The sequence below is a fragment of the Pseudoliparis swirei genome, chromosome 23, assembly GCF_029220125.1.
Source record: "Pseudoliparis swirei isolate HS2019 ecotype Mariana Trench chromosome 23, NWPU_hadal_v1, whole genome shotgun sequence".
Classification (NCBI taxonomy): Eukaryota; Metazoa; Chordata; class Actinopteri; order Perciformes; family Liparidae; genus Pseudoliparis; species Pseudoliparis swirei.
In genome coordinates, this window is record NC_079410.1 from 17,976,962 (window position 1) to 18,004,268 (window position 27,307).

At 45.6% G+C, this 27,307-nt stretch overlaps 1 protein-coding gene across 1 annotated transcript; it reads right to left on the minus strand.

Moving 5' to 3' along the window:
- Window positions 1–67: 67 nt before the first annotated feature.
- LOC130188591 (interferon-induced very large GTPase 1-like) lies at window positions 68–5,504 on the minus strand (the record flags this gene model as incomplete). Its single annotated transcript, XM_056406990.1, has 1 exon — window positions 68–5,504. A coding segment is annotated over one exon (4,494 nt), but the record flags the coding sequence as incomplete, so codon positions are not given.
- Window positions 5,505–27,307: the final 21,803 nt, after the last annotated feature.

Genomic DNA, 27,307 nt, shown 5'->3' on the forward strand with positions numbered 1-27,307 from the left:
GACAGGACATAAACGCTCTGTAGTCTTTGGTAGACTTAAAGGTGGACATTAATAAGAAACCTTTCAGTAGATATGAACAAGTTATTTTATTGTACCATGACAGGTTACACTTAAAAGATTTCTTCTCAATGACTTACGTTGTTTACATCTGTTTACATCACTCTTGGATATCAGAAGGTAGGAGACAGTAAGTTTCTAAACAACAACAACAATGCAACTCATAACTGTGTGGATATAATAATAGATTGGTTGAAAGGAGATAAACATAACACAACTTAACCCTTCAAATACTGATGAATGATTAATGAATAATTATGTGAAAACAAGTCTTGTGATTGTCAGTAGTGCCGTGGTTATATTGGCTCACAAATAGAATGAAAAACAACAAAACTCACATGCGTGGATATAACAACGGATTGGTAGATAGGAATAAAAATCACTTAAGGTTATACTCAGATGTTATACTTATAAGCTCATCAGCATCTTAACAGAACACATTCCTTCACAAAAGCTTCGGCATGCCAAAACACAAACATGCAATACTCATGACAGCATGTCCACTTGCAATGTAAAGACATTAATTGTACAGGTTCACAAAGAAATATGGCTCACCTTCTCAAAACTCTTTGCTCTGTTACTTCATGAAAACAATTTCCATTTACAGACATCCGCACAGACCAACTTTGTGGATGAGTCGTTGATTTGATATTAATATTCTGATTGTGAGAATGTTTTAATGACGATAGATTCTCCATATTACTATTGTTCTTACGCTCTTTTCTTTTAAGTTTTAGTTTGCATCAAGTGATCTGATATCTGTGTCCCATGAATCACATGTAGTTGGTCATAATTCATTGATCTGTCCCCTAACCCAACTCACACAACTTCCCCTGTCAATGGTAAGATAATCAAAGGTCACTGAATGTTGTTTCTTCAGACTCTGATGATTGAAGAATCGAGTGAAAACAAGTCTGATGATTTTCAGCAGGGTTGTGGTTGTATTGGCTTCCTCACAGATTATCCAAACTTTTAAGAGCTTGATTCTTAGAGTATTCTTTCCACTGACTTGGAATTTGACCACTCTTCTGGAATTTTAATTTATGGTGGTCCTCCAGTTTCTTCTCAAATTGACACACAAACCATTTCCAATATTCCAGCGCAGAATGATCAGGCGTAATGTCCCATTCATCGTAAGGTGGGCCAGCAGTTCGGTACTTTCTATAGGGAATGCTCACTTTTTTATCACCAGTTGGGTGGAAACTCATATCACTTGCAACATATGTTGTGCAGAACTCAATAGCAAATTCCACAGTGTTTGTTCTATGCCAACCAATTACTGCCGAACTTCGATGAAAAGGCACGCTGTGGTTCTCGTCGTGATTAGTTACGGTGTTGGTGCAAACGGCCGAACAGAACGGACACTTTTCCCAGCAGTAGCTTTCCAGTTGATCGATGTGCATTTGCTCAGGCTTCAGCTGGAATTTCTTGATCTCATCCAGGGAGAGGCTGTTCAACTCCTCTATGATGGATACGTGACCCTTCTCTATCTCTTGTTTAAGAAAGTCAAAGTCCTTTATGTCACTGAAGCTTTGACAACAATCCGTGTTGAATGTTAGCTCATCTTCTAGCAAACTGACAAATTCCTTCACCCACATGTTTAGGCCTCCTTCTTTTCCTCTCTGCTTTTCCTTCTCTGTTGCAGTAAGTAAAGCTCCACTCACCTCTTTTTTGACTTCTTCAACATTTTTCTTAAATGTTTCCAGTGCTTTCTCTTTTTCGTCTTTGAAGATGTATTCCTGTACTGCTTCTCTTATATATGACTTAGCTTGCTCCTTTGGGTTTCGGATGTAGGTGATGAAGTTGTTAAAGTCCTCTTTGTCTGCAAGTGACTTCAACATATGTTTCTCAAATTTGGACCTGTTCCCATTGAATGCTGGGAAATTGCTCTTCATCACATTAGCGAGATCATTGGAAGTCCTGTTACAGACGGCCTTAACAGTGGAACTCTTCAGCTTGTCACAGATCAGTTCTCCAAGCACAACAGCAGATGAGCTTCCTTTGCAGCATGTTTTGAAAATGCTGTAGTAGTGCTCTTTCTTGCTTTCCACATAGGAGTGTGCATCATTTTTCACTTTGAATTCCTTGTGGGACTCTGACAGCCAGCTCCATGCTCTGTGAAATACATACAGTAAGAGATCCACTGTGAACTCCTTCTTTAGAGCATATTTCTTTTGTGATTCAAATTGTGTCACTCTTCGCTTTACATTGTTGGCCACTTCTTGCAAGTGAGTTGCACTGTAGCCTTCTGTAGCGACAGGTTTGCCCTTAATTGAGTCAAGGGCCTGTTGTTCAACGTCGTAAATGAAGGATCTGAGCAGTTCCTGTTCTTTAAACGGAAAACGCTCCGTAAAGTAATTGCTCACTTTTTCCTTTGTTTTTGAAACAAATTCCGAGACTGTGTGACCGAGAGTAGAACTGTTTCCCTTTCCTGTAGTGTTACATTGTTGGCCTGTGCTACACTGATCGCGATGCTTGGTCTGAGATACATAAGGAGTGTAATCACCAGCCATTGCTATTTCTTTGTATCTGGCACTTCTTCTGGATTCATCGATGAGAGAATATTCAAAACCAAGCTCCTGGAGGACTGTTGATTGATCTTCTTCATAGTCGATGTCCTCAATAGGTTTTGTATCTGCAATTAGTTCTTTAACCAAGTCCCTCCAAACACAGTTGAACTGCTTTTCAAGTTCCTTTTCATCTTTGTTCTGGTCCTTTAACTGATGAGCGAGTTCTCTGCTCTTTTCTAGCAGCTTGTTCTCAAACTCTGTCTTCTTAGCATCGAGCTTTCTACAAGCACATTTCTGCACGATGACTTCATCCAGTTTTCTTTTAACTCCTTTCACTTGTTCATCATGAAACTCCTTGATTTTGCTTTCAAATCGGCCTCGCCACTGAACCAACATTTCTTTGTCTGTGTCATCATCAAAGTATGTTACCATTGCGTTTTTGATTTCCTCATAGGTTTCATTTGATTGTTTATGAAGATGACTGAGCTTGACCTCGGCAAGTGTTCCCTCTCCAATTTTCTGAAGATACCCGTTCTTAATGGTCTCCAACTTGCTCCTCAGGCTCCAGGTCCAGTTCCCATACTGGACCTCAAGTTTTCTGAACGCTGCAACTTCAAGTGTGTTTTTGAAACTGAAAACAAATTCTTCGTTCATCAGGGCGTTCCACAGGTCCTTAATTTTGCTTTTGAACTGCGAGAGAGTAATCCCAGCTGACTGCGAAGCTTTTGAGAGGATGATGGTCTTCAGCTCTTGGACACTCTCACTATAACCTGGATTTGGAGGAGCCATCGGTGGACTTCCCTCCCAAAGCTGGGCAAAGTATTTCACATCTTTCTGCACATCAAATGCAATGATGTCACTGAAGCACTCGGCAACACAAACCTCCTCTTTGGCTGCTAGTTGGGTCATCTTGTCCAGTTTTTCTAGCAGCCGTCGCTTCCCATCCATGTTTTTCTCTGTGGCAGCAATATCTGTAACATTCTGGTGAACAAACATACAACTTGGAGAAAGTTTAATTTTCTTCATCCTCATGAAAGCCTGAACCACAATCTGCAGAACATCTTGCATCTCAGCCGGATTCTCTCCAAAGATGTTGATCAGTGTCATGTTGCCCAGACCAACCACAAATGTTGCCAGTTCATTGTCGTGTTGGAGAGTGTTACCTTCCAACTCAAGAGCACGCAGTCCTTCAGTGTCCACCACCAGCATGTAGTCGAACTGAAAGTCTTTCTTGATCTCCTCTGACACTTCCATCAGCTGCATGAAGGCACCTTTGGTGCACCTGCCAGCACTCACTGCAAACTGCAACCCAAACATGGCATTCAGCATGGTTGATTTTCCACTGCTTTGTACGCCTAACACTGACAAAACAAAAACTCTCTTGTCTCCCAGTTTCTTGATGACTTCATCTAAAATACCAGAGATCCATGTTAAAGGTACATGACCTGCATCACCATCCATCAGCTCCATTGGTTGTCCTGATATCATCATCTCTGCAGCCAGCTCAGGGTATTTAGACCAGTCAGTCTGGTCACTCTTTGGTTGTTTCTCTAGAGCTGCATGAGCTTCATAGATCTGTCCCATTTCTCTGAAGATGTGCTCCAAGCCAAATGTTGCTGACTGCACTTTTGTTGATATTTCATTGAGCTCAGTTTGCTTTCTTTTTAGCTGAGCAGTCTTGTCCTGCTCCTTCGTTTTCTTCAAGGCCAAGAGCTCAGCCCACTTTTCATCATAGGTTTGGAGAATTGAAGAGAGATCGTCTGTGGAGAGGGCATCTAATAAGATCTGAGTCCATTTCAGAAAATACTCTTTTTCTGTTGCTGACGAAGATGAGAGGCTTTCAATGAACACTGTCATCGGTTTACTACAGGAAGCGTTGCATTGAGCTTGACGTATTTGCTCCTGTTTGTCTTGCTTTTGACATTTCTCAAGCTCAATGTTTCCTTTGAGGTGATACAGCTCTTTGTTGATTTTGCACCATTCATGCCACAGTTTGCCTTGACATGAAAGATATGTATCTTTGATCTCTGAAACATCCATCTTCTGAAGCAAGTCCACCATTTTCATTGCAGCAGATTTTCCTTTCTGGCAGAATTCCTCATCTTCATCCACTTTGACTCCAGAAACTTCAGCCATGGATTCAAGCTGGAAGGATGAATGTGGTCCAGACAAAATCTTTACAAGGATTTTTTTCAGTTCTTCAGAAACATCTGACTGGCTTCGACCCTTTAAACCCATTTTGTATTTTCCCTTTTTCATCTGGACAGCACCACAATCGTTCTCAGAAATGAGAATAATGAGAGGTTTTGGAGACTTGTAAAGGGCTGAGATAACCGTAGCGCTTTTGTCACCTTGTTCCAGAGTTGGTACAAGAACAACATTGACTGAAGATTTGTCAGTCAGTATGTCACGCTGTTGAACAACTGACACAGCATCACCATGAAGATTACAGAAGGCAATGCAGTCAGTGAAGGCATCATTGGCTTTTCCAGCCGGGAAGTACCATGCAATCTCTGCCACACCATCCATCAGATGGCGAGACCTGGTGCTCCCTGGGCAGTCTCTGTGGAAGAAGGTGTTGTGACGATCGTTGATCAAAGTGTTCATCAGCTGAGATTTAGACACGGATGGTGAACCCAGGCGGAGGAATGACACCAAGGGTGTGTCCGCTTTGCAGATGGGCATACTCTTCATGGTGACACAGTTTGAGTTATCTTTCATTTCAGTTATCTTCCATGTTTTTCTTATTTGTCTGAATGTCCACAGAGGACAGTGAATCTCCATTGTGACGGGGTCAGGAACAAGGAAAGGTAAGGCGTACTGACATTGTGATAGCTTCGTAATCATGTTCTGCTTCAAAAAGCTGTCTGAGCAGTGAAATACTGCCATTTGAACGTCCATTGGATGCACGTGAGTCTTGACTTTTGATTGAGCATTGGTGCTGAAAAGAGCATCATCATCATCATCATCATCATCATCATCATCATCATCATCGTCTGTATCATCAGTGACGGACTCTTCAACAGGGTTTGAGTGGCTCACCTCAGGACTGTCCTGTCTCACAGGAATATATCGGGCTCTGTAGTCCAGCATCATCAACCTCTGAAGGAAAGTATGAGCTACATCTCTCTCAGACGTGTCATGTTCCTGTTTCACAGGTGGACCTACTTTGAGAAAATCTGCTTGTGACAATTTCTGTTGCCGTTTTTCTCGAAGCTGAAGTCTGTCAAGCAGTGTTTCCATTTCTTTGTCGTATTGTTTCTTCCGTTCGATCCCTCCTGGATACCCCACTGACTCCTGTTAACAAGTAAATAAACATGTAATGTATGTAGAACATTAAAATAACAAGAGTCATAAAAGTCATAAATGTTGAGTTTCTTACCTTATCCATGTTTCTACTCATATCCATATTAAAGGTACCTGCCGTAGAATAATGAACCTTGTGAGACAACGAGGCATGAGACAAGCTATACATTTTGAAACTAAAATGTGATTGATAATAATTTGTAATGTTTCCTTGAAGGGTGCTATTCGTAAATTGTTTTACCTCTTTCAGCTTGAGCCGATTCTACAGGCTTTTTCAGATTCTCCTCCCCCTGTGTCGTCATCATTCAACATCAGCACGTTGTTTCACCGGCTCAACTGAGAAAACAAATCATTTCACTCAACATCAGTTCACCACCCATCTAGTGAATCGTCCCCTTCATGCTGTGAAGTGGCAAAGAGCGATTCACTGTCCCAACAATAGCCGGGATGGGCATTGGGGCGGGTGCATTGTCAGCCAAGCGGCAGGCCAAGGTGGGGAACTCGGGGTTCCAACCCCTGGCATCGCACACTGGCTTTAGACGTGGAATCATGGCCGTACCGTACCCACCATTGAAGTCCATAAAGTCCGGACCTTTGTATTTTCTCTTTCAACACATCTAGATATGGTACAGAGCAAAGATGACCTCGGCCCTATTTCTCGTACTTGGTTCTACAAAGTCGATCAAATGTCCTATTATTCAGCTTAAATTAAACCGATGATTGAAATCAGGCTATCTAGGTTTCTGAAAGGCTGATCTTGTTAATTCGAACCAGACGTCAGTACTCAGGATGATCGCGCGTGCCCGTCCGACATCAAAAGGTGGAAGCGTCGATCACAGAAACCATGATTTTCTAACAGCAGAATGGCAAATAATCTGAAACGAAAAGCCTCTTTTTTCTCGGCTCACGAGCAGAAGAAGATTATGAACGCATATGAAGAATTCCAGACCATAATCTTGGAACATCTAACACCGCTGTGAAGGCTAAACAAGAAGCATGGCGACATAAGTTAAATGCGTGATGCTGCGTTCACATGAATATTCACAACGCTTTACTCGCGTGGGTTTACTCTCCCGACAATTTATTAGAGATGCACCGATCAGGTTTTTTGTGCCGATCACCGATCACCGATCACTGAAATCAGTATCTGCCGATCACCGATAATACCGATCACCGAAATCAGTATCTGCCGATCCGATAATACCAATCACGGTGTCGATTGAAGCATTCTATTTATTGTGTAGCATTATTGCCTAGGAATATGAGGAAATACATATATAAAGCAACTCAAACATTAAAGAAATTACAGATTTCTTTAAACATTTAGGACTTTTACTTTGAAAAATGTTCTAATTGATACATTAAAATTGTTTGATTGCTATTGTAGGGGATTTCAGATATGTATGGAACACATCTGCATTATTCATTTCCTGGAACTCTTGGGGAGATCTATATACAGGACTTTTTTTAACATACAAAAGTCTGACTTATTTTTATAAACTCTTCCTTGGTACAGTAAAAATGTTTTAATGTTAGCATAATTTAAGCTAAATCTCAGAAACGATCTCTAAAGATACAAAATCAGTTCATTGTTTACTTTTATATGTTCGTGTATGATTTGTCGACATCTTATTTTGAAAACGGATGTTGTTTCACATGGTTCTTTCCGCTAACTTTGCAAAACCGGATGTTGTCACATAAATCCTTCCGCTAACGTTATCAAAACCCTCGCGCGCTCCCGATCGAATGCGTTTACCGTGAGCATCAGTCTATAGGGGCTCAAACATGTGAGAGTCGGCTGAGTTGACCCAGAGATATCGACAAGCTTTTAAAGATTTTTGATGGCATTAAACCATTGATGAACCTCAGAAAGTGTTGTATGAATCGGACCCAGCGTTTAGGAGATGGACACAACGTGTAAGGATGACATTTGGACATAGGCTAGCAATTTGGTGAGGTTAGGCCAAGTAATTTCAAAGTTATCTGTCTTTACATATTAGGCCACACCCCTTGGATGTTCATTGGCCCATATCTTGAGTTGGAAAAAACGTTTTTTTTTACTAAATTAAAAATGGTGGAAAATTTAAGTAGGCGGGGCTTAGGGGTCTGAGAGGCTTTTTTTGTAGAGCAGTGTGCCAACTTTCAAGTCAATCAGTCATTGGGGACAAAAAGCTATTGCTTTTGAAGGTACGAAACATTCTAGGGGGCGCTATAGAGACATTTCTATACACCCAAATGCGAGACCTTTTTTTTTGCCAGTCCTGATATGTATGTCAAATTTAACAACTTTTGGGATATGATAAACACCCCAAAATGGCAGAAAACCTTAGAGGAGAATAATAATAACTCCTAGAAAAAGAATAGGTTCCTCTACGACGAAGTCGTCACGAGGACCATAAAAACGTTCTCAATTCTTTCAGAACAAGTACATAATATATATATATATATATTTGTGTATATACATGTATGTGGAGATGAATCTGTGTACGGGCCAGGGAACGTAATGAACACATACAGAAGCTTCTAAAGCGCAAAATAAACTTCATGAACAGCTCGGCATACGGCGGCTATCCTAATGTTCTGCATCGCCGAAACCAAAAAACAATGTACAACAATGTACCACACTGAACAACAATGTACAACAATGTACCACACTGAACAACAATGTACAACAATGTACCACACTGAACAACAATGTACAACAATGTACAACAATGTACCACTCGCAAAAAAGCGCGACACTGCATACAGTCTGTGAGTCAACGCCCTCTGCGGCGTGTGGTGTTCAATGTGCCCGAGAAGGTCTGTAAATAAATGATTCCTTGTGGGCAGAATGAAAAGCGCTCGTAGAGGAAGTATATAGGTCATCATGACGTGATAAGAACTCTCTCCCTACAAAACATTAATCTCACTAATATCGCTGCTTCATCAACGAGGAAGTGAGAGTGGCCATCTTATCTAGCTGGAGTGAATGAGCCTGTGCTGGAGCAGGTTCACATTTTTTTATGTGTTGCTATGGTGATTTTGCCAAATTTGTTTCGTGGAACCGAAAAGCCGAAAAGATCTTGTCGTTACTACAAAATCCTTACTCGACATGGTGGTTTCTTTGATTTAAAAAATCAACAAAGACATTGTCAAAGGTTGTTTTTCTATACACATGGTAAAACCAAATTACCATCATGTAACCAAATCCTAGTAATTGGGTTGTGGGAGGAAACTGTGCGACACAAGGACACACGGGGAAAACCCACCAAGTACAGAGAGCTGGGACTCAACATATCAGATGATCCTGTATGACAGGTGAGCGGTTAACCACTTAACAATGTGGCTTAACCCTCCTGTTATGTTGCAGGTCAAATTGTATAAAACTCCATCTCGATCCGGCTGTGTGCCCATCACCCCAGGAGAACCACACTTTCTGGACTAAACAATGTTTCTTACCCTTCACTTTCCCCCTAAATACACCGTTATTGGACATGGGACACTAATGTAGGGGTTTCTTTCATGTCTCTCCTAATAAATATGCTACTATAGGATTTGTAATAGACTGTCTGACTGACTGAGTGACACACACCCTGTTTCATCACAATCTCAGACGCACACTTTTTCTAACGACCTCACGTGTACGAGAACTAGAGATACTATTTGGACGGTACACTTTATTTTTTTGCGGTGGGAAAACTCGGCCTACACTTAACAGGGGAGGGCGCAATATACAAAAGGGTTGCTGAGAAGTCCTGATACCTGACACTGCAGATACGACTGCACCAAGAAGATGACTGCACGCTGGACTTTGGTCATCTTGTATAGTATAATTGATGCATCTTAACACTATAAAAAAACATAACTAAAGTTTACTTTCAATACAAATCCTTATAACTTATTTGAGTGAGCGGGTAAATATTGCCCTGAACAGCACAATAAAAAATAAAATAAATTTAAAATGAAAATACAATTTAGATGAATGCAATTTATATCTAGATTTTTCCAATGTACCTAAAAAATAGTTTGAACAAGTATTTTTTATTAAAACGAGTCACTGATCTATAGTGGCGTGAATAACTCCATTCCACGAAAATAAAAACTGATTGAATTGTTAGTAATGGTGTTGGGGATGAGGTACAAACTTTATGTCACTGGATTTTTGGGTTTCTGACAACTTTAGGAGTATTCAATTCAGTTCAGTTCATTTTTAGAGCCCATTTTCACAAATTACTAATTTGTCTCAGAGTGCTTTACAATCTGTTCATATAGACATCCCTGTCCCAGAACCTCACATCGGATCAGGAAAAACTCCCAAACAACCCTTCATGGGGAAAAAAAGGAAGAAACCTTCAGGAGAGCAATAGAGGAGGATCCCTTTCCAGGATGGACAGGTGCAATAGATGCCATGTGTACAAACGGAATCATTATACACAAATTAAAACACAGTAACAACACAATCAATGAATATGACAGAGTGGATGAATAGTTGGAAGTAGATATATTCCACGATCCAGACCTCGTGTACAGTAATGATGTTCCCGGGTCACATTGACCCGGGAACATCATTGCTGTACTTAAGAAATAAACTTAACAGGAGGGTTAACCACTACACCACCGAATAGCCAGAAAATACACAACAGAAAGTTGACTTTTTCTAAATAATACTGTAATTGAGTCACAGAATGTAATTGTGGCAGCTGTCTCGAATTTGGCCTCGGCTGCTGGTGATTGGCAATCAGTCAGCAGCCGAGGCCGCCCTCATAAAAGGGCTCAGTTGAGAGTGGAGCGGGAAGAGTGAGCAGAGGCGCAGGTTTGCGGTCTGCTGTGTGGTGTGTTGCCGAAATAAACATGTCATCAAACGAAACCTCTTGGTGCCTGGCTGATCCTTGGTGCTGGTGGGGTGTTACGTACTCCCCCCCCTTCTTGTTGTCCTCTTGTTTTCTCTGCTGGGCAGGTGCACTTGGCCCGCCTCTGGCTCCGCCTTCTCCAGGTGTTCCTAGTTGACACTCAGCCGAGCTTGGCGCGGGTGTTCACCGTTGCCAATCAGCCGAGTGTAAAGGAGGAGACTGAAGGAGAAGAGAGGCGTTCATTACTGGGGAGGGGTCCGCTGTGCCGAGGCGCTTGTGCCTTTTGGTTGGGTTTCCTGGAGGACGTGTTACATAGGTTGTTTTCGTGTCTTTGTTGGGCCCGTTAGGTTCTGTGGTGTGTTGGGCAGCGGAGGAAGACTCTGGGTTCGACGGCCGCTGGAGTGGCTGGTCCAAGTCCCCTCCGTCTTTTTGTTTCTTTTACCCGTTCTCCAGTGACATTGTTTGATTACGCGAATAAAGCTTTTTGTTAGCTGTAAGGTGCTTCGCGTTTTCTTATTTTATTTCATGTTGCGTCTCCCTCAAGAGCCACTACCGCAGAGTAGGGAGGCGGGACGTAACATATGGGGGCTCGTCCAAAGGCTGGCTCGGGCTGGTTAGTAGTGTGCTTGGAAAAGGCCCGTGACAGCGTATGTGTTTGTTTTATTGGCTGTATGCGCGGAGAATTGCAGTAATGGATTTTGACTTGGAAGGGTTTGTCGAGGATCCAACTAGGGAAAAGTTGGATGCGTGTACCAAACAGGAGCTTGGTCAAATCGCAGGCAAATTCGAGGTTGTAGTCAATAAACAGAGCAATAAACAAGTTATTAAAGGACAGCTGTTGGCTGCGCTTATAGACCAGGAGGTTTTGTCGGAGGAGGAGATTCACGGTGATACAAACGTTGAGACAGAGGGCTCTCAGACGTTGAGCGACCGTAAACTAGAGCTACTTAAGCTGAGGCTGAGAGAGAAGGAGAATGAGCGTAATTTTAAGTTGGAGATGAGGAAAATTGACGCGGAGGTACGTTTGAGGGAGCTGGAGGTGTCGTCTCGCCAGCCTCAGCAGTTGGGGTCTGCGGAGACTGGCGATTTCGTAAGCAAATACATTCGGTTTGTCCCGGTATTTGACGAGATAGACGTTGATAGTTATTTTGTCCTGTTTGAGCGTGTTGCAACCACGTTTAAATGGCCTGTGAGCATGTGGCCGGTTATGCTGCAGTGCGTTCTGTCGGGTAAAGCGCGGGCGGTTTACGCTGCGTTATCTGAGGAGGTCAGTCGGAGTTATGAGCAGATGAAAGCTGCTATTCTGCGCGCGTATGAGCTGGTGCCTGAGGCTTACCGTCAAAAGTTTCGTGATTCAAAAAAACAAGATTGCCAAGCGTATGTGGAATTCGCACGGGAAAAAGAGGTTCTGTTTGAACGGTGGTGCTCATCGGTGGGGATAAAAACTCTAGAAGATCTGAAAACCGTAGTGCTCATGGAGGAGTTCAAGAACTGTTTGCCTTACACAGTGGCCACATACCTCAATGAGCAAAAACCGCTTAAATTGTTTGATGCTGCGGTTTTGGCGGATAACTATGTGCTTACTCATAAGGCTGTCGGCAGTGACAGGACTCGGGCACAAACCGGGTTTGTGGACAATACAATCAGAGAAACCCCAGTCTTTGCTAAGGTGCCATGGCAGTCCAGCAGGCCAAGAATTACTGAGGACCAATCAGGAGAGGTGAAGTGGGGATCTACGGATAGGCCGGTGTGTCATCACTGCAAGAAAAGAGGTCATGTTATGGCGAATTGCTATGTTTTGCAGGATAAAAAAAACAATGTGAAGACAGTAGCCTTTGTCAATACTTCTCGACCGGGACCACTCAATTCAGAATTGGAAGTGTTTGCTCCGTTTCTTATGCAGGGAGTGGTGTCGTCGCTTGGGAAGAACAACTGGGTTTCAGTGACAATTCTGAGGGATACAGCGGCATCACAATCTTTTATCGTGACTGGTGTGTTGCCCCTGTCGGAGGAGTCGGCTGTGAATTCCGGGGTTCTTGTGAGGGGCTTTGGAATGCAATATGTAGATTCACCGTTGCATCATATTTACCTCAAGTCAGATCTAGTTACAGGGCCGGTGATTGTCGGGGTTAGATCTTGTTTTCCTATTGAGGGGGTAGATTTGATCTTGGGGAATGACTTAGCCGGGGGCAGAGTACTCGTTAAGCCGGAGGTGACTGCAGTTCCTATGGGGAATTGTTCGGATGAAGGGGTCCGAGAGTTCCCTGATGTACATTTCGCCTGTGCCGTTACCCGCGCCAAGTCCAAGTGTGAGGTTGAGGTTAGCAATGAGGTGGATCTGGCTGATAGTTTTATGGCTATAGAACTGGATGTACCGTTTAATGACTCTCCCCTGCAGTGTGACGGTGTGAAGACGGATACGATAAGTCTCGGTACTGTGCCTGTGGCACGTCAGCAACTGGTGTGTGATCAAAAAGCGGATGCGGAGATATCATTGTTGTTGGACGATGCGGTATCAGAAGGTGTCGTTGGCTCTCGGGGGTACTTTGTCGAAAACGGGGTGCTCATGCGTAAATGGACACCGCTGGTTGCGTCACCAGATGATGATTGGAGGGTGAAAATACAAGTGGTGGTCCCGGCTAAGTACCGCCGTGACATCTTAGGTTTGGCTCATGATCATCAGCTTGCTGGCCACCTTGGTGTTAATAAAACGTATGACCGAGTGCTGCGCCACTTCTTCTGGCCTGGTCTAAAGAGGGATGTAGTGCAATACTGTAAAACCTGCCATGTGTGCCAGGTTGTAGGGAAGCCCAATCAGACGATTCCGCCTGCACCACTGTATCCCATCCCGGCTATAGGTGAACCTTTTGAGCGGGTGATCGTGGACTGTGTGGGCCCTTTTCCACGTAGTAAATCCGGGAATACATTTCTTCTTACCATCATGTGTGCAGCAACACGGTTTCCCGAAGCCATACCGTTGCGTAACATCACTGCTTCGAGTGTGGGCAAAGCCCTGGTGAAATTTTTTTCCATGTTTGGGTTGCCAAAGGTAATTCAAACTGACCAAGGATCTAATTTCATGTCGCGTGTCTTTGCTCAGACTCTCAAACAGCTCGCCATCAGTCATGTCCACTCGAGTCCATATCACCCTGAGTCACAGGGGGCGCTTGAGCGTTTTCATCAGACGCTTAAATCAATGTTACGTGCGTACTGTTTGGAGTCCGATAAGGAGTGGGATGAGGGAGTGCATTTGATGTTGTTCGCAATAAGAGAGGTGGTGCAGGAGTCGCTGGGATTTAGCCCGTCTGAGCTGGTTTTTGCTCATAATGTACGTGGTCCCCTGAAGCTGTTGAAGGAAAAGTGGCTGGGTGTGGCCGAGCCATTTAATTTGCTGGATTATGTGAGTGGGTTTCGGTTCAGGATGCGCCGTGCGTGCGAGCTGGCCCAGGAAAATCTGGTTGTTGCTCAGAGGGAAATGAAGAATTGGTATGACAAACGGGCTAAGGACAGAGTGTTCGCTCCAGGCGACAGAGTGCTAGTCTTGTTGCCGATCCCTGGTTCCAGTTTGCAGGCCCGGTTCAGTGGTCCTTATGTTGTTACCAAGAAAGTCGGTGACCGTGACTATCTCATCGCTACCCCTGACCGGGGTCGTAGGAGCAGGCTTTGTCACGTTAATATGTTGAAGCCGTACAATGAGAGGGCAGAGGCGACTGATTTGAGCAGTGGCTCAGCTACGGTTACTGCTGGGTCTGTTGTTCTACCTGGGGAGCTGTCTAGTGCTGGTCTCTGTAAACCTGCCGCTGCCTGTATGGTGGCGCTGTCCAGTGCTGAAAGTGACACGTCTGTCACTTCTGAGGTCCCGGTCTTTTTGGGGGGAGATGAAGACGTGGTGGTCCAAGCTAAGGTGGAAGCAATCCTGGCATTTTCTGCTCCGGCTTCCAGACGTGACCTGCGCTGCTTCCTTGGGATGACTGGGTACTACAGAGGGTTCTGTAGAAATTTCTCAGCTATTGCTGCCCCGTTAACTGATCTGTTAAGCCCGAAAGTTCCTTATGTGTGGTCGGAGCGATGTGAAGATGCGTTCCAGAAAATTAAATCATTAATGACTAATGCTCCGGTTTTAGCGCCAAACTTTGGTCAGCCCTTTAAACTGGCAGTTGATGCGAGTGAATTTGGGGCTGGGGCTGTCTTGCTGCAGGATGTCGAGGGAGTGGAGCATCCGGTGTCATACTTCTCAAAGAAGTTCAATCGACACCAGCGGGTGTATTCCACCATCGAAAAGGAGGCACTCGCTATGGTTTTGGCTTTGAACCACTTTGAGGTATACGTGGGGTCATCAAACATTCCTGTCACGATTTACACTGATCACAACCCCCTTGTGTTTCTGCACAAAATGCGCAACACAAATCAAAGGTTGATGCGTTGGAGTATCTTCATGCAAGCCTTCAATGTTGAGGTCAAACACATTCGTGGCAGGGATAATGTGTTGGCGGATGCATTGTCACGCTTATAATATAGCAGTTATTGGGTGGAATGAGTGGTGGTGAGCACGCCGGTCAACTAAGGTTGTTTGTTGTGATTGTTTTGTTTGAAAAAAAAAAAAGAAAAAAAATCACTAACTCATGGTGGGGGTGTTACGTACTCCCCCCCCTTCTTGTTGTCCTCTTGTTTTCTCTGCTGGGCAGGTGCACTTGGCCCGCCTCTGGCTCCGCCTTCTCCAGGTGTTCACCGTTGCCAATCAGCCGAGTGTAAAGGAGGAGACTGAAGGAGAAGAGGGGGCTTCATTACTGGGGAGGGGTCCGCTGTGCGGAGGCGCTTGTGCCTTTTGGTTGGGTTTCCTGGAGGACGTGTTACATAGGTTGTTTTCGTGTCTTTGTTGGGCCCGTTAGGTTCTGTGGTGTGTTGGGCAGCGGAGGAAGACTCTGGGTTCGACGGCCGCTGGAGTGGCTGGTCCAAGTCCCCTCCGTCTTTTTGTTTCTTTTACCCGTTCTCCAGTGACATTGTTTGATTACGCGAATAAAGCTTTTTGTTCGCTGTAAGGTGCTTCGCGTTTTCTTATTTTATTTCATGTTGCGTCTCCCTCAAGAGCCACTACCGCAGAGTAGGGAGGCGGGACGTAACATGGGGGAAACCCACGGGTAACGGCCCGGAAGCTGTTACAGTAATTTTAGGATGTGTTCAGGCAAGAAGTTAGTAGCTAAAGCATCAAATATTTGGTCAGTTTGAGGAGATTCAGCAGGCTTAAAAATATGCGGCGACGATGTCGGACATTTGAGGAGATACTCACAGCACCGGGCGGGCAGCGCTCTGTGTGGTCGCCGAGAGCAGCCTGATCTCGGCAGGACTTTTTTAAATGATGCGCGCGCTCCGATGTCTCCGCAGCGGTTAAACATGAGATACAATTCGGTTTTGGAGGATCCAACGAGCTCAAAGAGTTTATTATTTGTTCACAGGTAACGTTAAATCAGTTTCACTTAGGGTTAAGATTCACAACTTAATATTTGAGTAAAACATTATCGTTCAGTATTGTGATGGTTTTCCACCTCCATCTTATCGGTTATTCAAGCTTTATAGAATTTTCAGACAGTCAGTTAGATAAATACCTTATATCTTTGAGGAAAATAACTTAAAGCACCCCACAAACCATTAGAATAATCTATGTGTAGCAGTTTAAAAGTGGCCCTGACAAAGAACAACACAAGTTCATACTATTCTGAAGTAAGTAACTTAGGAATATGAATATGAATCTAATAAAATAAAAATGTATAGACAGACACAACTACAATGTTGAATAAACTCACCTCTGAGTTGCGTTAGCTCCCCCTGGTCTCTGTAGCTGCGCTGCCTTGGTACAAATCTTGACGTGTGATGTGTTGCGCTGAAGAGTTCAGCATCTGTCCTTCTTTTAAAGCATTGATAACAAAAAGCGAAAGTAGGACAGGCCTGACTCATTCTGTAAAACCTGTCTGCACAATGTTGAACATATCTGCAAACTCATGAGTAGGGTTGGGTACCAGAATCCGGTGCCAATGTGGCATCCGACGCTGGATTCCACCGTCATGCCAAGTCTCCATAATCTTATTATCTAGACTCTAGATCTAGAGGACAGGCCTGAGTCATTCTGAAAAACCTGTCTGCACAATGTTGAACATACCTGCAAACTCATGAGTAGGGTTGGGCACCGGAATCCGGTGCCAATGTGGCATCGGTTCCAAGACAACCGGTACTACACATTTCGGTGCTTCCTTATGGTGCCTGAGCCGATTGAAATCAGGCATGAGAATCCCTCACCTTTCGGCGAAATTCGCCGTTTTGAAACCAAAATAGGTGACTTACGTGAATCGTGTAGATCCGAAGAGTTTTTGTTTGGGGTAGGGGGGGGGGGGTCAATTGGCCGGCCGGCGTTTATGAGATTGGAGTGGGACACGGAGAAAATGTGGAGTGGTGCTCTTCGCAATAAAACATCTTTGATGGGACGTGTCGCGTCTCGGCCAATCAGCGTCAAGATGTCTTCAGCGGTTGGGGGTTCAGGTTAGCTTGAATGTTAGCCGCTACATCTGCTGCTGTCACGCTGCACGGTGTAGCGATGCTAACAAAGTACCCGTACGTTAAGAGCGATGTGATTTAGCATATTTTTAGAATCGATACTTCATTAAAAGAGCGATCAGAGCCAGGGGCGTCTCTAGGATGTGGATACATCTGGGGCTTAGCCAATGCAGCTTAGATAGGAAAGTGACCCACGGCGAGCGTTGTGGGGGGGGGGGGGGATGCTAGTGAGTTTTTCTAGTGAGAGTCTGTTCACCTGTGTGCGCGGATGTGTCGGCGCGCATCACGACAGAGCGATGCGCGTTATGGGAGCGGCGGCACTGGGCTTAGCCCAGAAGAGTGAAGCAGCGAAATGTGTAGACATAGAAACACTCTCAGACAGCAGCTTGCTGTTACGTGCGCCTGCTGCCAGCCTGACTCCGCTGTTTTGGGTGAATGACGTCACGTGCGACCTGGAGGTGTTAACCACTTGTGTGCCAAATCTTTTTGTTTTGTTTTTTTAAATTAACATTCGTGGCTTTTTTAGCCTAGGGACGCCACTGATCAGAGCGCACGCGCTGCTCCGTGTCAAGCTGTCTGCGCACACTGCGCAGCGCTAACAAAGTGGCGTTAAGTGGCGGAATTTTCGGCTTTAAATATAAAAATAAAAAAAGATGCCAGAAGTGAAATGTTTAAATTCAGTCTGTAAAGTTGTGTAATTCTACAGCTGCTCATCCTGATGAACTTTGTATCATCTGGTCAGAGACTAACGGCTTCATAGTGTATAATCAATGCTATGATGGAACCATGTAGTTTCATTAATATATTGTAAGCTAATACTAATATTACTGCCATTTGTTAAGTGTTGAAAAAGTTGGTAAAAAGTGAACCATAGGCCTACAGATATTTTATTTATTACTATTATAGATAAATATACCGGTGTCTTATTTATGGTAGGCTATACTGTTTTTATGGTATTGTATCATGATATTTATGGCAGGTATGGTATAGAAGATCGTGACAACCAGGTAGAGGCAGAACAGACTCAAGGAACAGACTCAAGGAACAGACTCAAGGCTCAGCAGAGCACAAGACTTGAAGACTTGTTCACGCCAAAAAAAAAGGAAGTTGGTTCATGAATGACCATATTATACACAATATTACTATTATTATAGTATTATAGGGCCCGATCACTGACTTGGTGTCAGAATGGAGGACCTACAGATTATCATACAACGTCCAACATCGATGTTCGTGGAAGTCACCAGCACCCGCGCGCCTATCCTTCTCACCTTTTTCACCCCTGACCCGTTTTCATGCCTGGAAATTGAAAAGAACTATTGTTGTGAGCTTCTCAGGTGACTCCGCCCTGTCAGCAGGTTACGATAGCATCTCATATTAAAGTTTGACAGCGGAGGCATGCACCGTGTGTGACTACGAGAGCCCTGCGGAGCACACCAGCATGGGGAGACCGTCACCGGTCCCCCTGAACACGTGGAGACCGATGAATAAAAGAGCAGCCTGAACGCAGATTAGTACCGTAACGTTGATTGCAAGTCTTGCATTCATAAAAGTAGGCCAAGAAATAATAAATTAGCCATTATAACCATGTTTAAGCTAGCTCGTAGCTAGCGCTAGCTACGAGCTAGCTTAAACATGGTTTGTTACAACCCGGCTCTTAATTTGGAGTAAAGATGAGAGTCGAGACGAGGTAAAGGCAACCGTATCGAGGTTTATTTACAAAAACACTCAATAAACGGAATAAATATAAAGTTCCTTGTCAGTAGTCAGTGGTGTAGGCGTGTATGGGTGCGTGTGTGAGCGAGACCCTTCTCAATGGCGACGAGGGTTTTATGGTCCGCGCTCCACCCGGCCCAGGTGTAGCTCATCAACTCCTCCTGTCCCCACCTCCACCAGAGCCTGCAGGAAACACACAAGACCAAGAGCCAACACACACCGAGTGGTGGGGACGGGTCGTCACACACCCCCCTATCAAAAAAGGAGTTCCAATACGAACACCTGCAACCGCTACTCACAAAAACAACAAAACAATCCACCACACCCACGATTGATGCTCTTCATCTGCAATACACTTTCCAAACCCCAGCTGTAACCCTTCACCAACAACTACACCCTTCTCTGGTTTCCTGCTGGCAACACCAACACCACCCTTCTCCGGTTTCCTGCTGGCAACACCAACACCACCCTTCTCCGGTTTCCTGCTGGCCACACCAACACCACCCGTCTCTCTGGTTTCCTGCTGGCCACACCAACACCACCCGTCTCTCTGGTTTCCTGCTGGCAACACCAACACCACCCGTCAGGCACGTGCACAGACATTTTGAGGGGCAGGTGCTCAAACCAAAAAAAAGGGCACCCAATGCCAAAAAAAATTCTGACAGCGTTGAAGCATAAGCAGCAATACACTGATGATGCTGTCCTCGACCTGCGTTTCCTCTGGCAGCATCAGACCACTAGCTTACATTTTCTTTATGAATAAAGATGAATTATTATATAGCAACAACAGTACAAGTGTCATGCCAGCCACGTATTGCCCTCCTTGCTGGTCTGATATGGATCCGTATTGCCCTCTAACGTCATTTTCAAAATAAGCGATATTGATAGACAACAGCCAAGAGCAGTGGTCCTCAAACTAAGGCCCGCAGGCCGAATACGGCCCGCCTCCACATTTGGCCCGGCCCTCTGAACAATACCAGAGGCCTTATGATTTTTTTTTCAGTCTGGCCTCGCTAATCCTAGACAAGCCGGTGAAATAGAACGGAATAAGAATTCTCTCTCTTTTATCTCTCTCCTATCTCTCTTCTCTCTCTTCTCTCTTTCCCTCTCTCTCTTTTCTCTCCTCTCTCTCTCCTCTCTCTCTATTCTCTAAACATAACTTACGCCAGTAAACAGCTGGACAAGGCTCTGAAATCACGGATTTCGTGAGTTTTTGTTTGTTTATTCTTTTAGGAAACGTCGGACCAGTCGTGACGTCATGTTTTCAGCAGCGCTAATGTTGTGGTCGATTTATCACAAAACAACGTCAGGGGATGATGGATGTGTCACTCTTGCCTGTCTTCAAAACTTGAGAGCCCTGTGTTTGTCTGGTGCTGCGGGTCATAGGAGAAGGAGGTGCACCCGTTTAGAGCATTGCGCGGAGGAGGAAGTGGAGGAGGAGGAGGCGGGAGGGGCGCGGCGGGGGGAAGAAGGGGAGGAGGGGGGGGGGTCTCGTGAGCGTCGCATGTCGGGGCGAAATTCTCACAATAACTCAAATAAATGCTCCGTCGGATATTAAAACACATTTGGGGGCACTTGATGGCAGAGAGAGTAACTTTTATTCTTAAATACGGATGAATGAAAAAAGTGTCTCCAGCAAAAAGGGCACTTTTCTCATCCAGGGCAAAATGGCTGGTGCTTGAGCACCACTAGGGCTCTATCTGTGCACGTGCCTGCCACCCGTCTCTGGTTTCCTGCTGGCAACACCAACACCACCCGTCTATCGGCAGTACAGGACGGACTCCCATGGCGACCTTACCCTGCACCAAACCTGTGGTAACCTAGCCAAAGACACGGACCACGAAGGATGATATATCGAGTGGAAGCTTTATATCAAAATAGCAGAGGTTGCAATACAGGATATACTCAGGTACTTTACTCGGCATACAGAATTCCCGGAAGTGCTAAACTGGTGTTAATTTATACTATAGCTCCCCCTAGTGTTATAACAAAAGACTGATCTCATAAACATTACAACACTCCTCCCCCACTAAATTCCAACATTCCCCGAATACAAATCAACTTGTTATATTAAGCTAATTCAGTGTCATTGCCTTTCATACACCTTAACTTTAACAACATTTCTATTTGGCCTATACACTTTACAACTGGCACATTCCGTTAAATTTAACACATACAGTGATTAACTAACAATCAGTCTGTCTGGAGGTTTTCGAGCACGCTGTGACCTGCGCACCATCTCCGGGGCTGTCGCTGACACTGCTGGTGTAGGTGTTTTGGGTGGTTCAGGTGACGGGGTCACAGGAGGTGTCTGTGGGTCCAAAGTCAACTGTCCCTCCTCTCCAGGGGGCGCAGACACTCCCCCGAGTGACCTTTCCTCTGGTGATACTCCCACAGTAGGCTGGCTCTCCAGGGGAAACTCTGAGGTGCTGATGATCTCTGGGCTGATGTCATGACGCAGGCGGACGTGGTCTTGATGTCTGCGGAACACTCGTCCATCAGTCAGCTCCACAACATATGAGAGAGGACCTCTCTGCGTCAGGATAACCCCCGGTAGCCATTTCTGACTAGAGTTGCAGCTGAAATTTCTCACATAGATATTGTCACCTGGTTTCAGCTGTCTCTCTTGTGCATGTTGATCATGTCCCTCCTTCTGCTTTTTCTGCTTCCTCATCACCGTGGCCTTTATGTCTGGACGCAGCAGGTCCAACTTTGACTTCGGCCTGCGCCCCATCAACAACTCTGCTGGAGCACGAGCAGTAGTGGTCTGTGGCGTCAGACGGTATTTAAACAGGAAACGGGAAAGCCTGGTGCTTAGAGTGTCACCCTTCATTCGCTTCAGACCCTCCTTCACCGTCTGGACAGCTCGCTCCGCCAATCCATTCGAGGCTGGGTGGAAAGGAGCTGTACGAACATGCCGAATTCCATTCTGTTCCATGAACTCACCAAACAGCTCACTGGTGAACGTCGGACCATTATCCGTGACCACAGTGTCAGGCAACCCATGAATTGCGAATATTTGTCTGAGCTTGTCTATGGTTTTGGGGGCTGTTATGTTGCTCATGATGTGCGCTTCTATCCACTTGGAGTGGGCATCCACCATTATGAGAAACATCTCCCCATGAACGGGCCAGCAAAGTCCAGATGTAGTCTAGACCAGGGTGGTCTGGCCACACCCAGGGATGCAAAGGGGCTGGTGGCGACATGTGCTGATTAGACTGACATTGTGTACATGATTTGACCTTGTTCTCCAGGTCTAAATCCATCTTTGGCCACCAGACATAGGACCTTGCCAGGCTCTTCATTCGCGACACAGCCGGATGGGTCTCATGTAGCTCTTCCACAATCTGCCAGCGACCTGGGGGAGGGACGACTACTCTCGCACCCCAGAAAATGCAGCCATCCTGTAGGCTGAGTTCGGTCTTGCGATTGGCATATGGTTCCAGTTCCTCACTGTCAACCACACTGGGCCAGCCCTGTAGCAGGTAAGTCTTTACTTTGGACAGCACCGGGTCTCTCTCTGTCCACTGCTTGACTTGGGCTGCCTTTACAGGTGTCTGACAACTTCTCTAATGAAAAGACAGTCTCCAGAGGTACATATGTTGAGACCGGTGTCTCAGGCAATGGCAGGCGACTCAACGCGTCCACGTTTGCATTGTCCTTCACTGCTCTGTACACTATGCTGTATTGGTAGGCTGACAAGATGAGTGCCCACCGTTGGATTCTTGCTGATGCTAGCGGCGGAATGCCACGCGTTTCACTGAACAGGCTCATCAGGGGTTTATGGTCAGTATAGATCTTAAAAACACGCCCATATAAGTACTGATGGAAATGCTTTACTGCAAAAACAATGGCTAGACCTTCTTTGTCTAACTGTGAGTAACCTTTCTCTGCAGCCGTCAGTGTGCTTGAAGCAAATCCCACAGGTTTCTCTGAGCCATCTTCCAAGACATGCGAAAGGACTGCCCCCACTCCTAGGCCGAGGCATCACATGAGAGCACAATGTCTTTATCTGGATCATAGTGAACGAGCAGCCTTGCTGAATGAAGGAGTTCTTTCACTTCTTTAAACGCTTTCTCCTGCTCCGCGCACCACTGCCACTTTGTGTCATTGTGCAGCAGCTTGTACAGTGGGGCTAACACCTTCGATAAATCCTGCAGGAATTTTCCATAGTAATTCACCATACCCAGGAATGAGCGGAGTTCTGTGACGTTCTTAGGGCTTGGAGCTTCCTTGATAGTCCTCACTTTGTCCTCAACTGGACAGAGCCCCTCTGCGGTGATTGTATGTCCCAGATAAGTCACCCTCTCTGCCATAAACACACACTTTTCCCTTCTCAGGCGCAGCCCTGCGTCTGAGAGTCTCTTGAGCACCTGCTCTAAGTTTTCAAGGTGCCTAGCCTCAGTAGCCCCTGTGATTAATATGTCATCTAAGTACACGGCTACATGTGGAATCCCTTGCAATAGAGTGTTCATTGTCCTTTGGAAAATGGCCGGGCTGGACGCCACTCCGAACACTAGGCGATTGTACTTGAATAATCCTTTGTGTGTATTTATTGTGACATACTGTTTTGAATCCTCATCTAGGAGTAGTTGCTGGTACGCATGGCTCATATCCAGCTTTGTGAACAGCTTACTTCCAGCCAGTGTTGCAAACAGGTCGTCCACCCGTGGCAACGGATACTCCGTCAGCTTTGAGACTTGATTCACGGTCAGCTTGTAGTCTCCACAAATCCTTGCGATTCCATCTGCCTTCAAAACAGGAACGATGGGCGCTGCCCACTTTGAAAACTGGACAGGCTCCACGATGCCAAGCACCTGCAAATGTTCCAGCTCTTCCTCCACTTTGCTTTTCATTGCATAGGGCACCACTCTGGGCTTAAAGAAACGTGGCGCTGCCTCGGGGTCAACATGAAGCTTCACTGTCACGCCCTTAAGTGTGCCTAGTTCTTCTCTGAACACATCACTGTAGCGCTGCAAAATGTCCTCTGTAGTTTGAGCATACTTAATCTCCTGCCAATCCAGTTTCATTTTGCGAAGCCAGTCTCGACCCAATAAACTAGGCCCCTTACCCTTGGCTATTACCAATCTGCCTTGAGCCCTCTGACTTCCAGCTGAAATGTTCACATCTAACACCCCCAAATGAGGTATAGCCTGACCTGTGTATGTCCTTAGTCTGAGTGTTGATGGCTTAATAGGAGGTGGCTTGTGTCCCCATGTCCTCCTGTAGGTCTCCTCACTGATCACTGATGCTGTAGCCCCAGAATCAATTTCAAACATGATCTCCTTTCCTTCAACAGTCACTGTTGCATAATAGGGCATAGACGGTTCCTCATTGGTATCCACAGCAAACATGTTGAATGCACAGGCTGCATCTCCTTCATCTCCTTCAAAATAATGTGTGGGTGCTTGATTCTGCTGGGCTTTCCATTTTTCATTCTTAGCCTTATTTTCAACACTCCTGCACATTTTCGCTAAGTGTCCCTTTTTATTACAGGCATGACATACCGCTTCTTGAAATTTGCAATCATTTGCATAGTGTGCCCCTCCACACCTACAACATTCAACTCTCCTTGCTGGTTTTACAGCCTCTCTCTTTACGTGGTGCACAGCCTGTGATGGCGATCCTATCTGACCACTTTGAATGTCTTTGGCATTATTTCAGAATCAGAACCAGAATCAGAATCAGAAACAGGTTTATTGCCAAGAATGTTTTCACAAACAAACGAGGAACTTTTTTTGGCGGAAGGTGCAAGATTCGCGCACCAAGACACCGAGGCGCCGTCCGCGGCGCCATCTTGGAAAGGGTGGATGAAAGATTACAGCATAACATGAGGGAAGAGAGGCGAGAAAAAGAAAAAGCCACCCCCCGACTATGCCCCTAGAGGGGTACAGTGTGGGAGCAGGAGAAACAAAAAACACCATTGCACATAAGCACATACATCTTAGACATGACTTGCAACGAGTAGGAAGGGGGGGAGGTAATCCAAAGACTGGGCGATAGCCCGTCATTGGGGCAGAAGGTAACCAGCACCGACAAGCAGCCAGCCCGGTCCTTCGCCGTCACGGCGCGGACGCAGACCCGTCCTGTCACCCTGGGGGGGCAAAGCAGGCGAAGGCGTGGGATGGGGGGGGGGGTAGTGAGTGCATTTCAGTGTGTTGAAGTTCGTGTGTGAGTGGCCTGATGTATCGTCCTCCCCCAGTCCACAACAGACAAAGTTCCCAGACCGCAAGATGGTCGTTGCCATGGAGATGGCCTTGAAGGGTCCTGGGGAGAAAACAACCACAGGTGTCTGTGGATAGGGGGAAGGGAATGCCGCCATTTCCATCCCTTGCGACATTTCTAATGCCTTCTTGAAACTCAATGGTGGGGGTTCCCCCAGCAAACGGCGCTGAATGGCGTCATTGTTAATGCCGCACACTAATCTGTCCCGGAGCATGTCATCTAAAACTGCCCCAAGATCACAATGTTCTGATAGCTGCCGTAATTCTGCAACAAAGTTAGCTACAGACTGACCTGACTTTCTAAACTTGTTGTGGAATTTGAACCGCTGGACGATTATCGATGGCGTTGGATTGTGGTGGTTCCCAACGAGCCTGACCAGGTCAGCATATGGCATTTCCCCCGGTTTCCTCGGTGTGGCTAAGTTCCTTATCAGTTTGTAAGTCCTTGCCCCACACACACTCAGGAGAATGGAGCACTGTTTAGCCTCCTCTGTAACTCCATTAGCAGCGAAAAAGTGTCCCAACCTTTCCTCATACTTCGTCCAGTCCTCGTCCCCCTCCACGAATTCACCGATCGTTCCAAACGTAGCCATCTGAACGCGAGGCTCTCCTGCCGCCACTGGTACTCTGCTGTTGGCTCCCATCTCCATGCTCCTCTTCACTGCTTCCACTCACGGGGATTGCCGCCTAGCTTGCACACTGTTTGTTTAGCTAACGCTAACAAACAAAAACGGAATGTAAAAAAAAAAGACATCTTCCAATTTACCTCGTCGACAAAATATGTGGTAACCTAGCCAAAGACACGGACCACGAAGGATGATATATCGAGTGGAAGCTTTATATCAAAATAGCAGAGGTTGCAATACAGGATATACTCAGGTACTTTACTCGGCATACAGAATTCCCGTAAGTGCTAAACTGGTGTTCATTTATACTATAGCTCCCCCTAGTGGTATAACAAAAGACTGATCTCATAAACATTACAACAAAACCAGTTAATTTCAACAGAATGCAGAGGAACAGGCACAACGTTCAAACCCATACCCCGCATCAGGACAAAGTCCCCAGTGTCAGAATCATCACAAAATGGCAGAACAGAGCTCAAAATGTATGAGTCATAGGCTGCGGTATCTCTCAAGATTTTTACCGGCATACTGTTACCTCCCACCAGTGACACACAGCCATCAGACACAAAGGCAGAGAAACCAGGTTCCTCCAACCTGAATGACTCTCCAATGTTAACCTGTCGAAAAGGGAGCGACAACAGGGACAGGTTCCACCGATACAGCACAAGCAGCAGAGTTCATCCGACCCCCGCTATACCCTCTCCCAGCATTAGCTCTGGGACAGTCCGCTTTCCAGTGTCCTCTACCCCTGCAAAAGTTGCATACTCTTGAAGAGTCAAACTGCGTCTGATCTTGGGTACCGTGTTCCAACTTACCAAGGCGTGGATGAGGTTTCTCCTCTCGTCTATCTGAGGCATGATACATATTACCTCCGTCTGGGACCCTGGAGTTGTGGTCACCTCTGTGCGTCAGTACGTAGTCATCAGCCAGGGTGGCGGCCTCAGCAGCAGTCTTCACCTTATGCTCACTGATGTAAACAGCGATGTGGCTGGGGATGGAATTTTTAAATTGTTCTAAAACAATTAGTTCACATAAAGCCTTATAAGTGTGCACCTCTACGGCATTGCACCAACAACTGAAAAAAGTGCCCAGATCTCTGGCAAACTCCACATGACTGTTTACCAGACTTCTCCCAGGTCCTGAACTTCTGACGATATGCCTCTGGGACTAACTCGTTGGCCTTTAATACAGCAGATTTAACAGTTGAATAGATTTTACTTTCTGCCACTGTCAGAGCCGAGTAGGCCTCCTGAGCCCTACCTATTAAAACACACTGTAATAATAACGTACGATCAGTATCAGACCACTCTCTGCTCTCAGCTACACGCTCAAACAATGAGAAAAAGGTGTCTGGGTCTCGCTCACTAAACTGAGGAACCAACCGCAGATTACTGGCAACATCAAATGACGAAGTCGATCTACCAGAGAAGTCAGAGGCACGGCTAGGACCTCCAGCAGGTAAACTCAACCTGTGCTCTATCTCCAGCCTT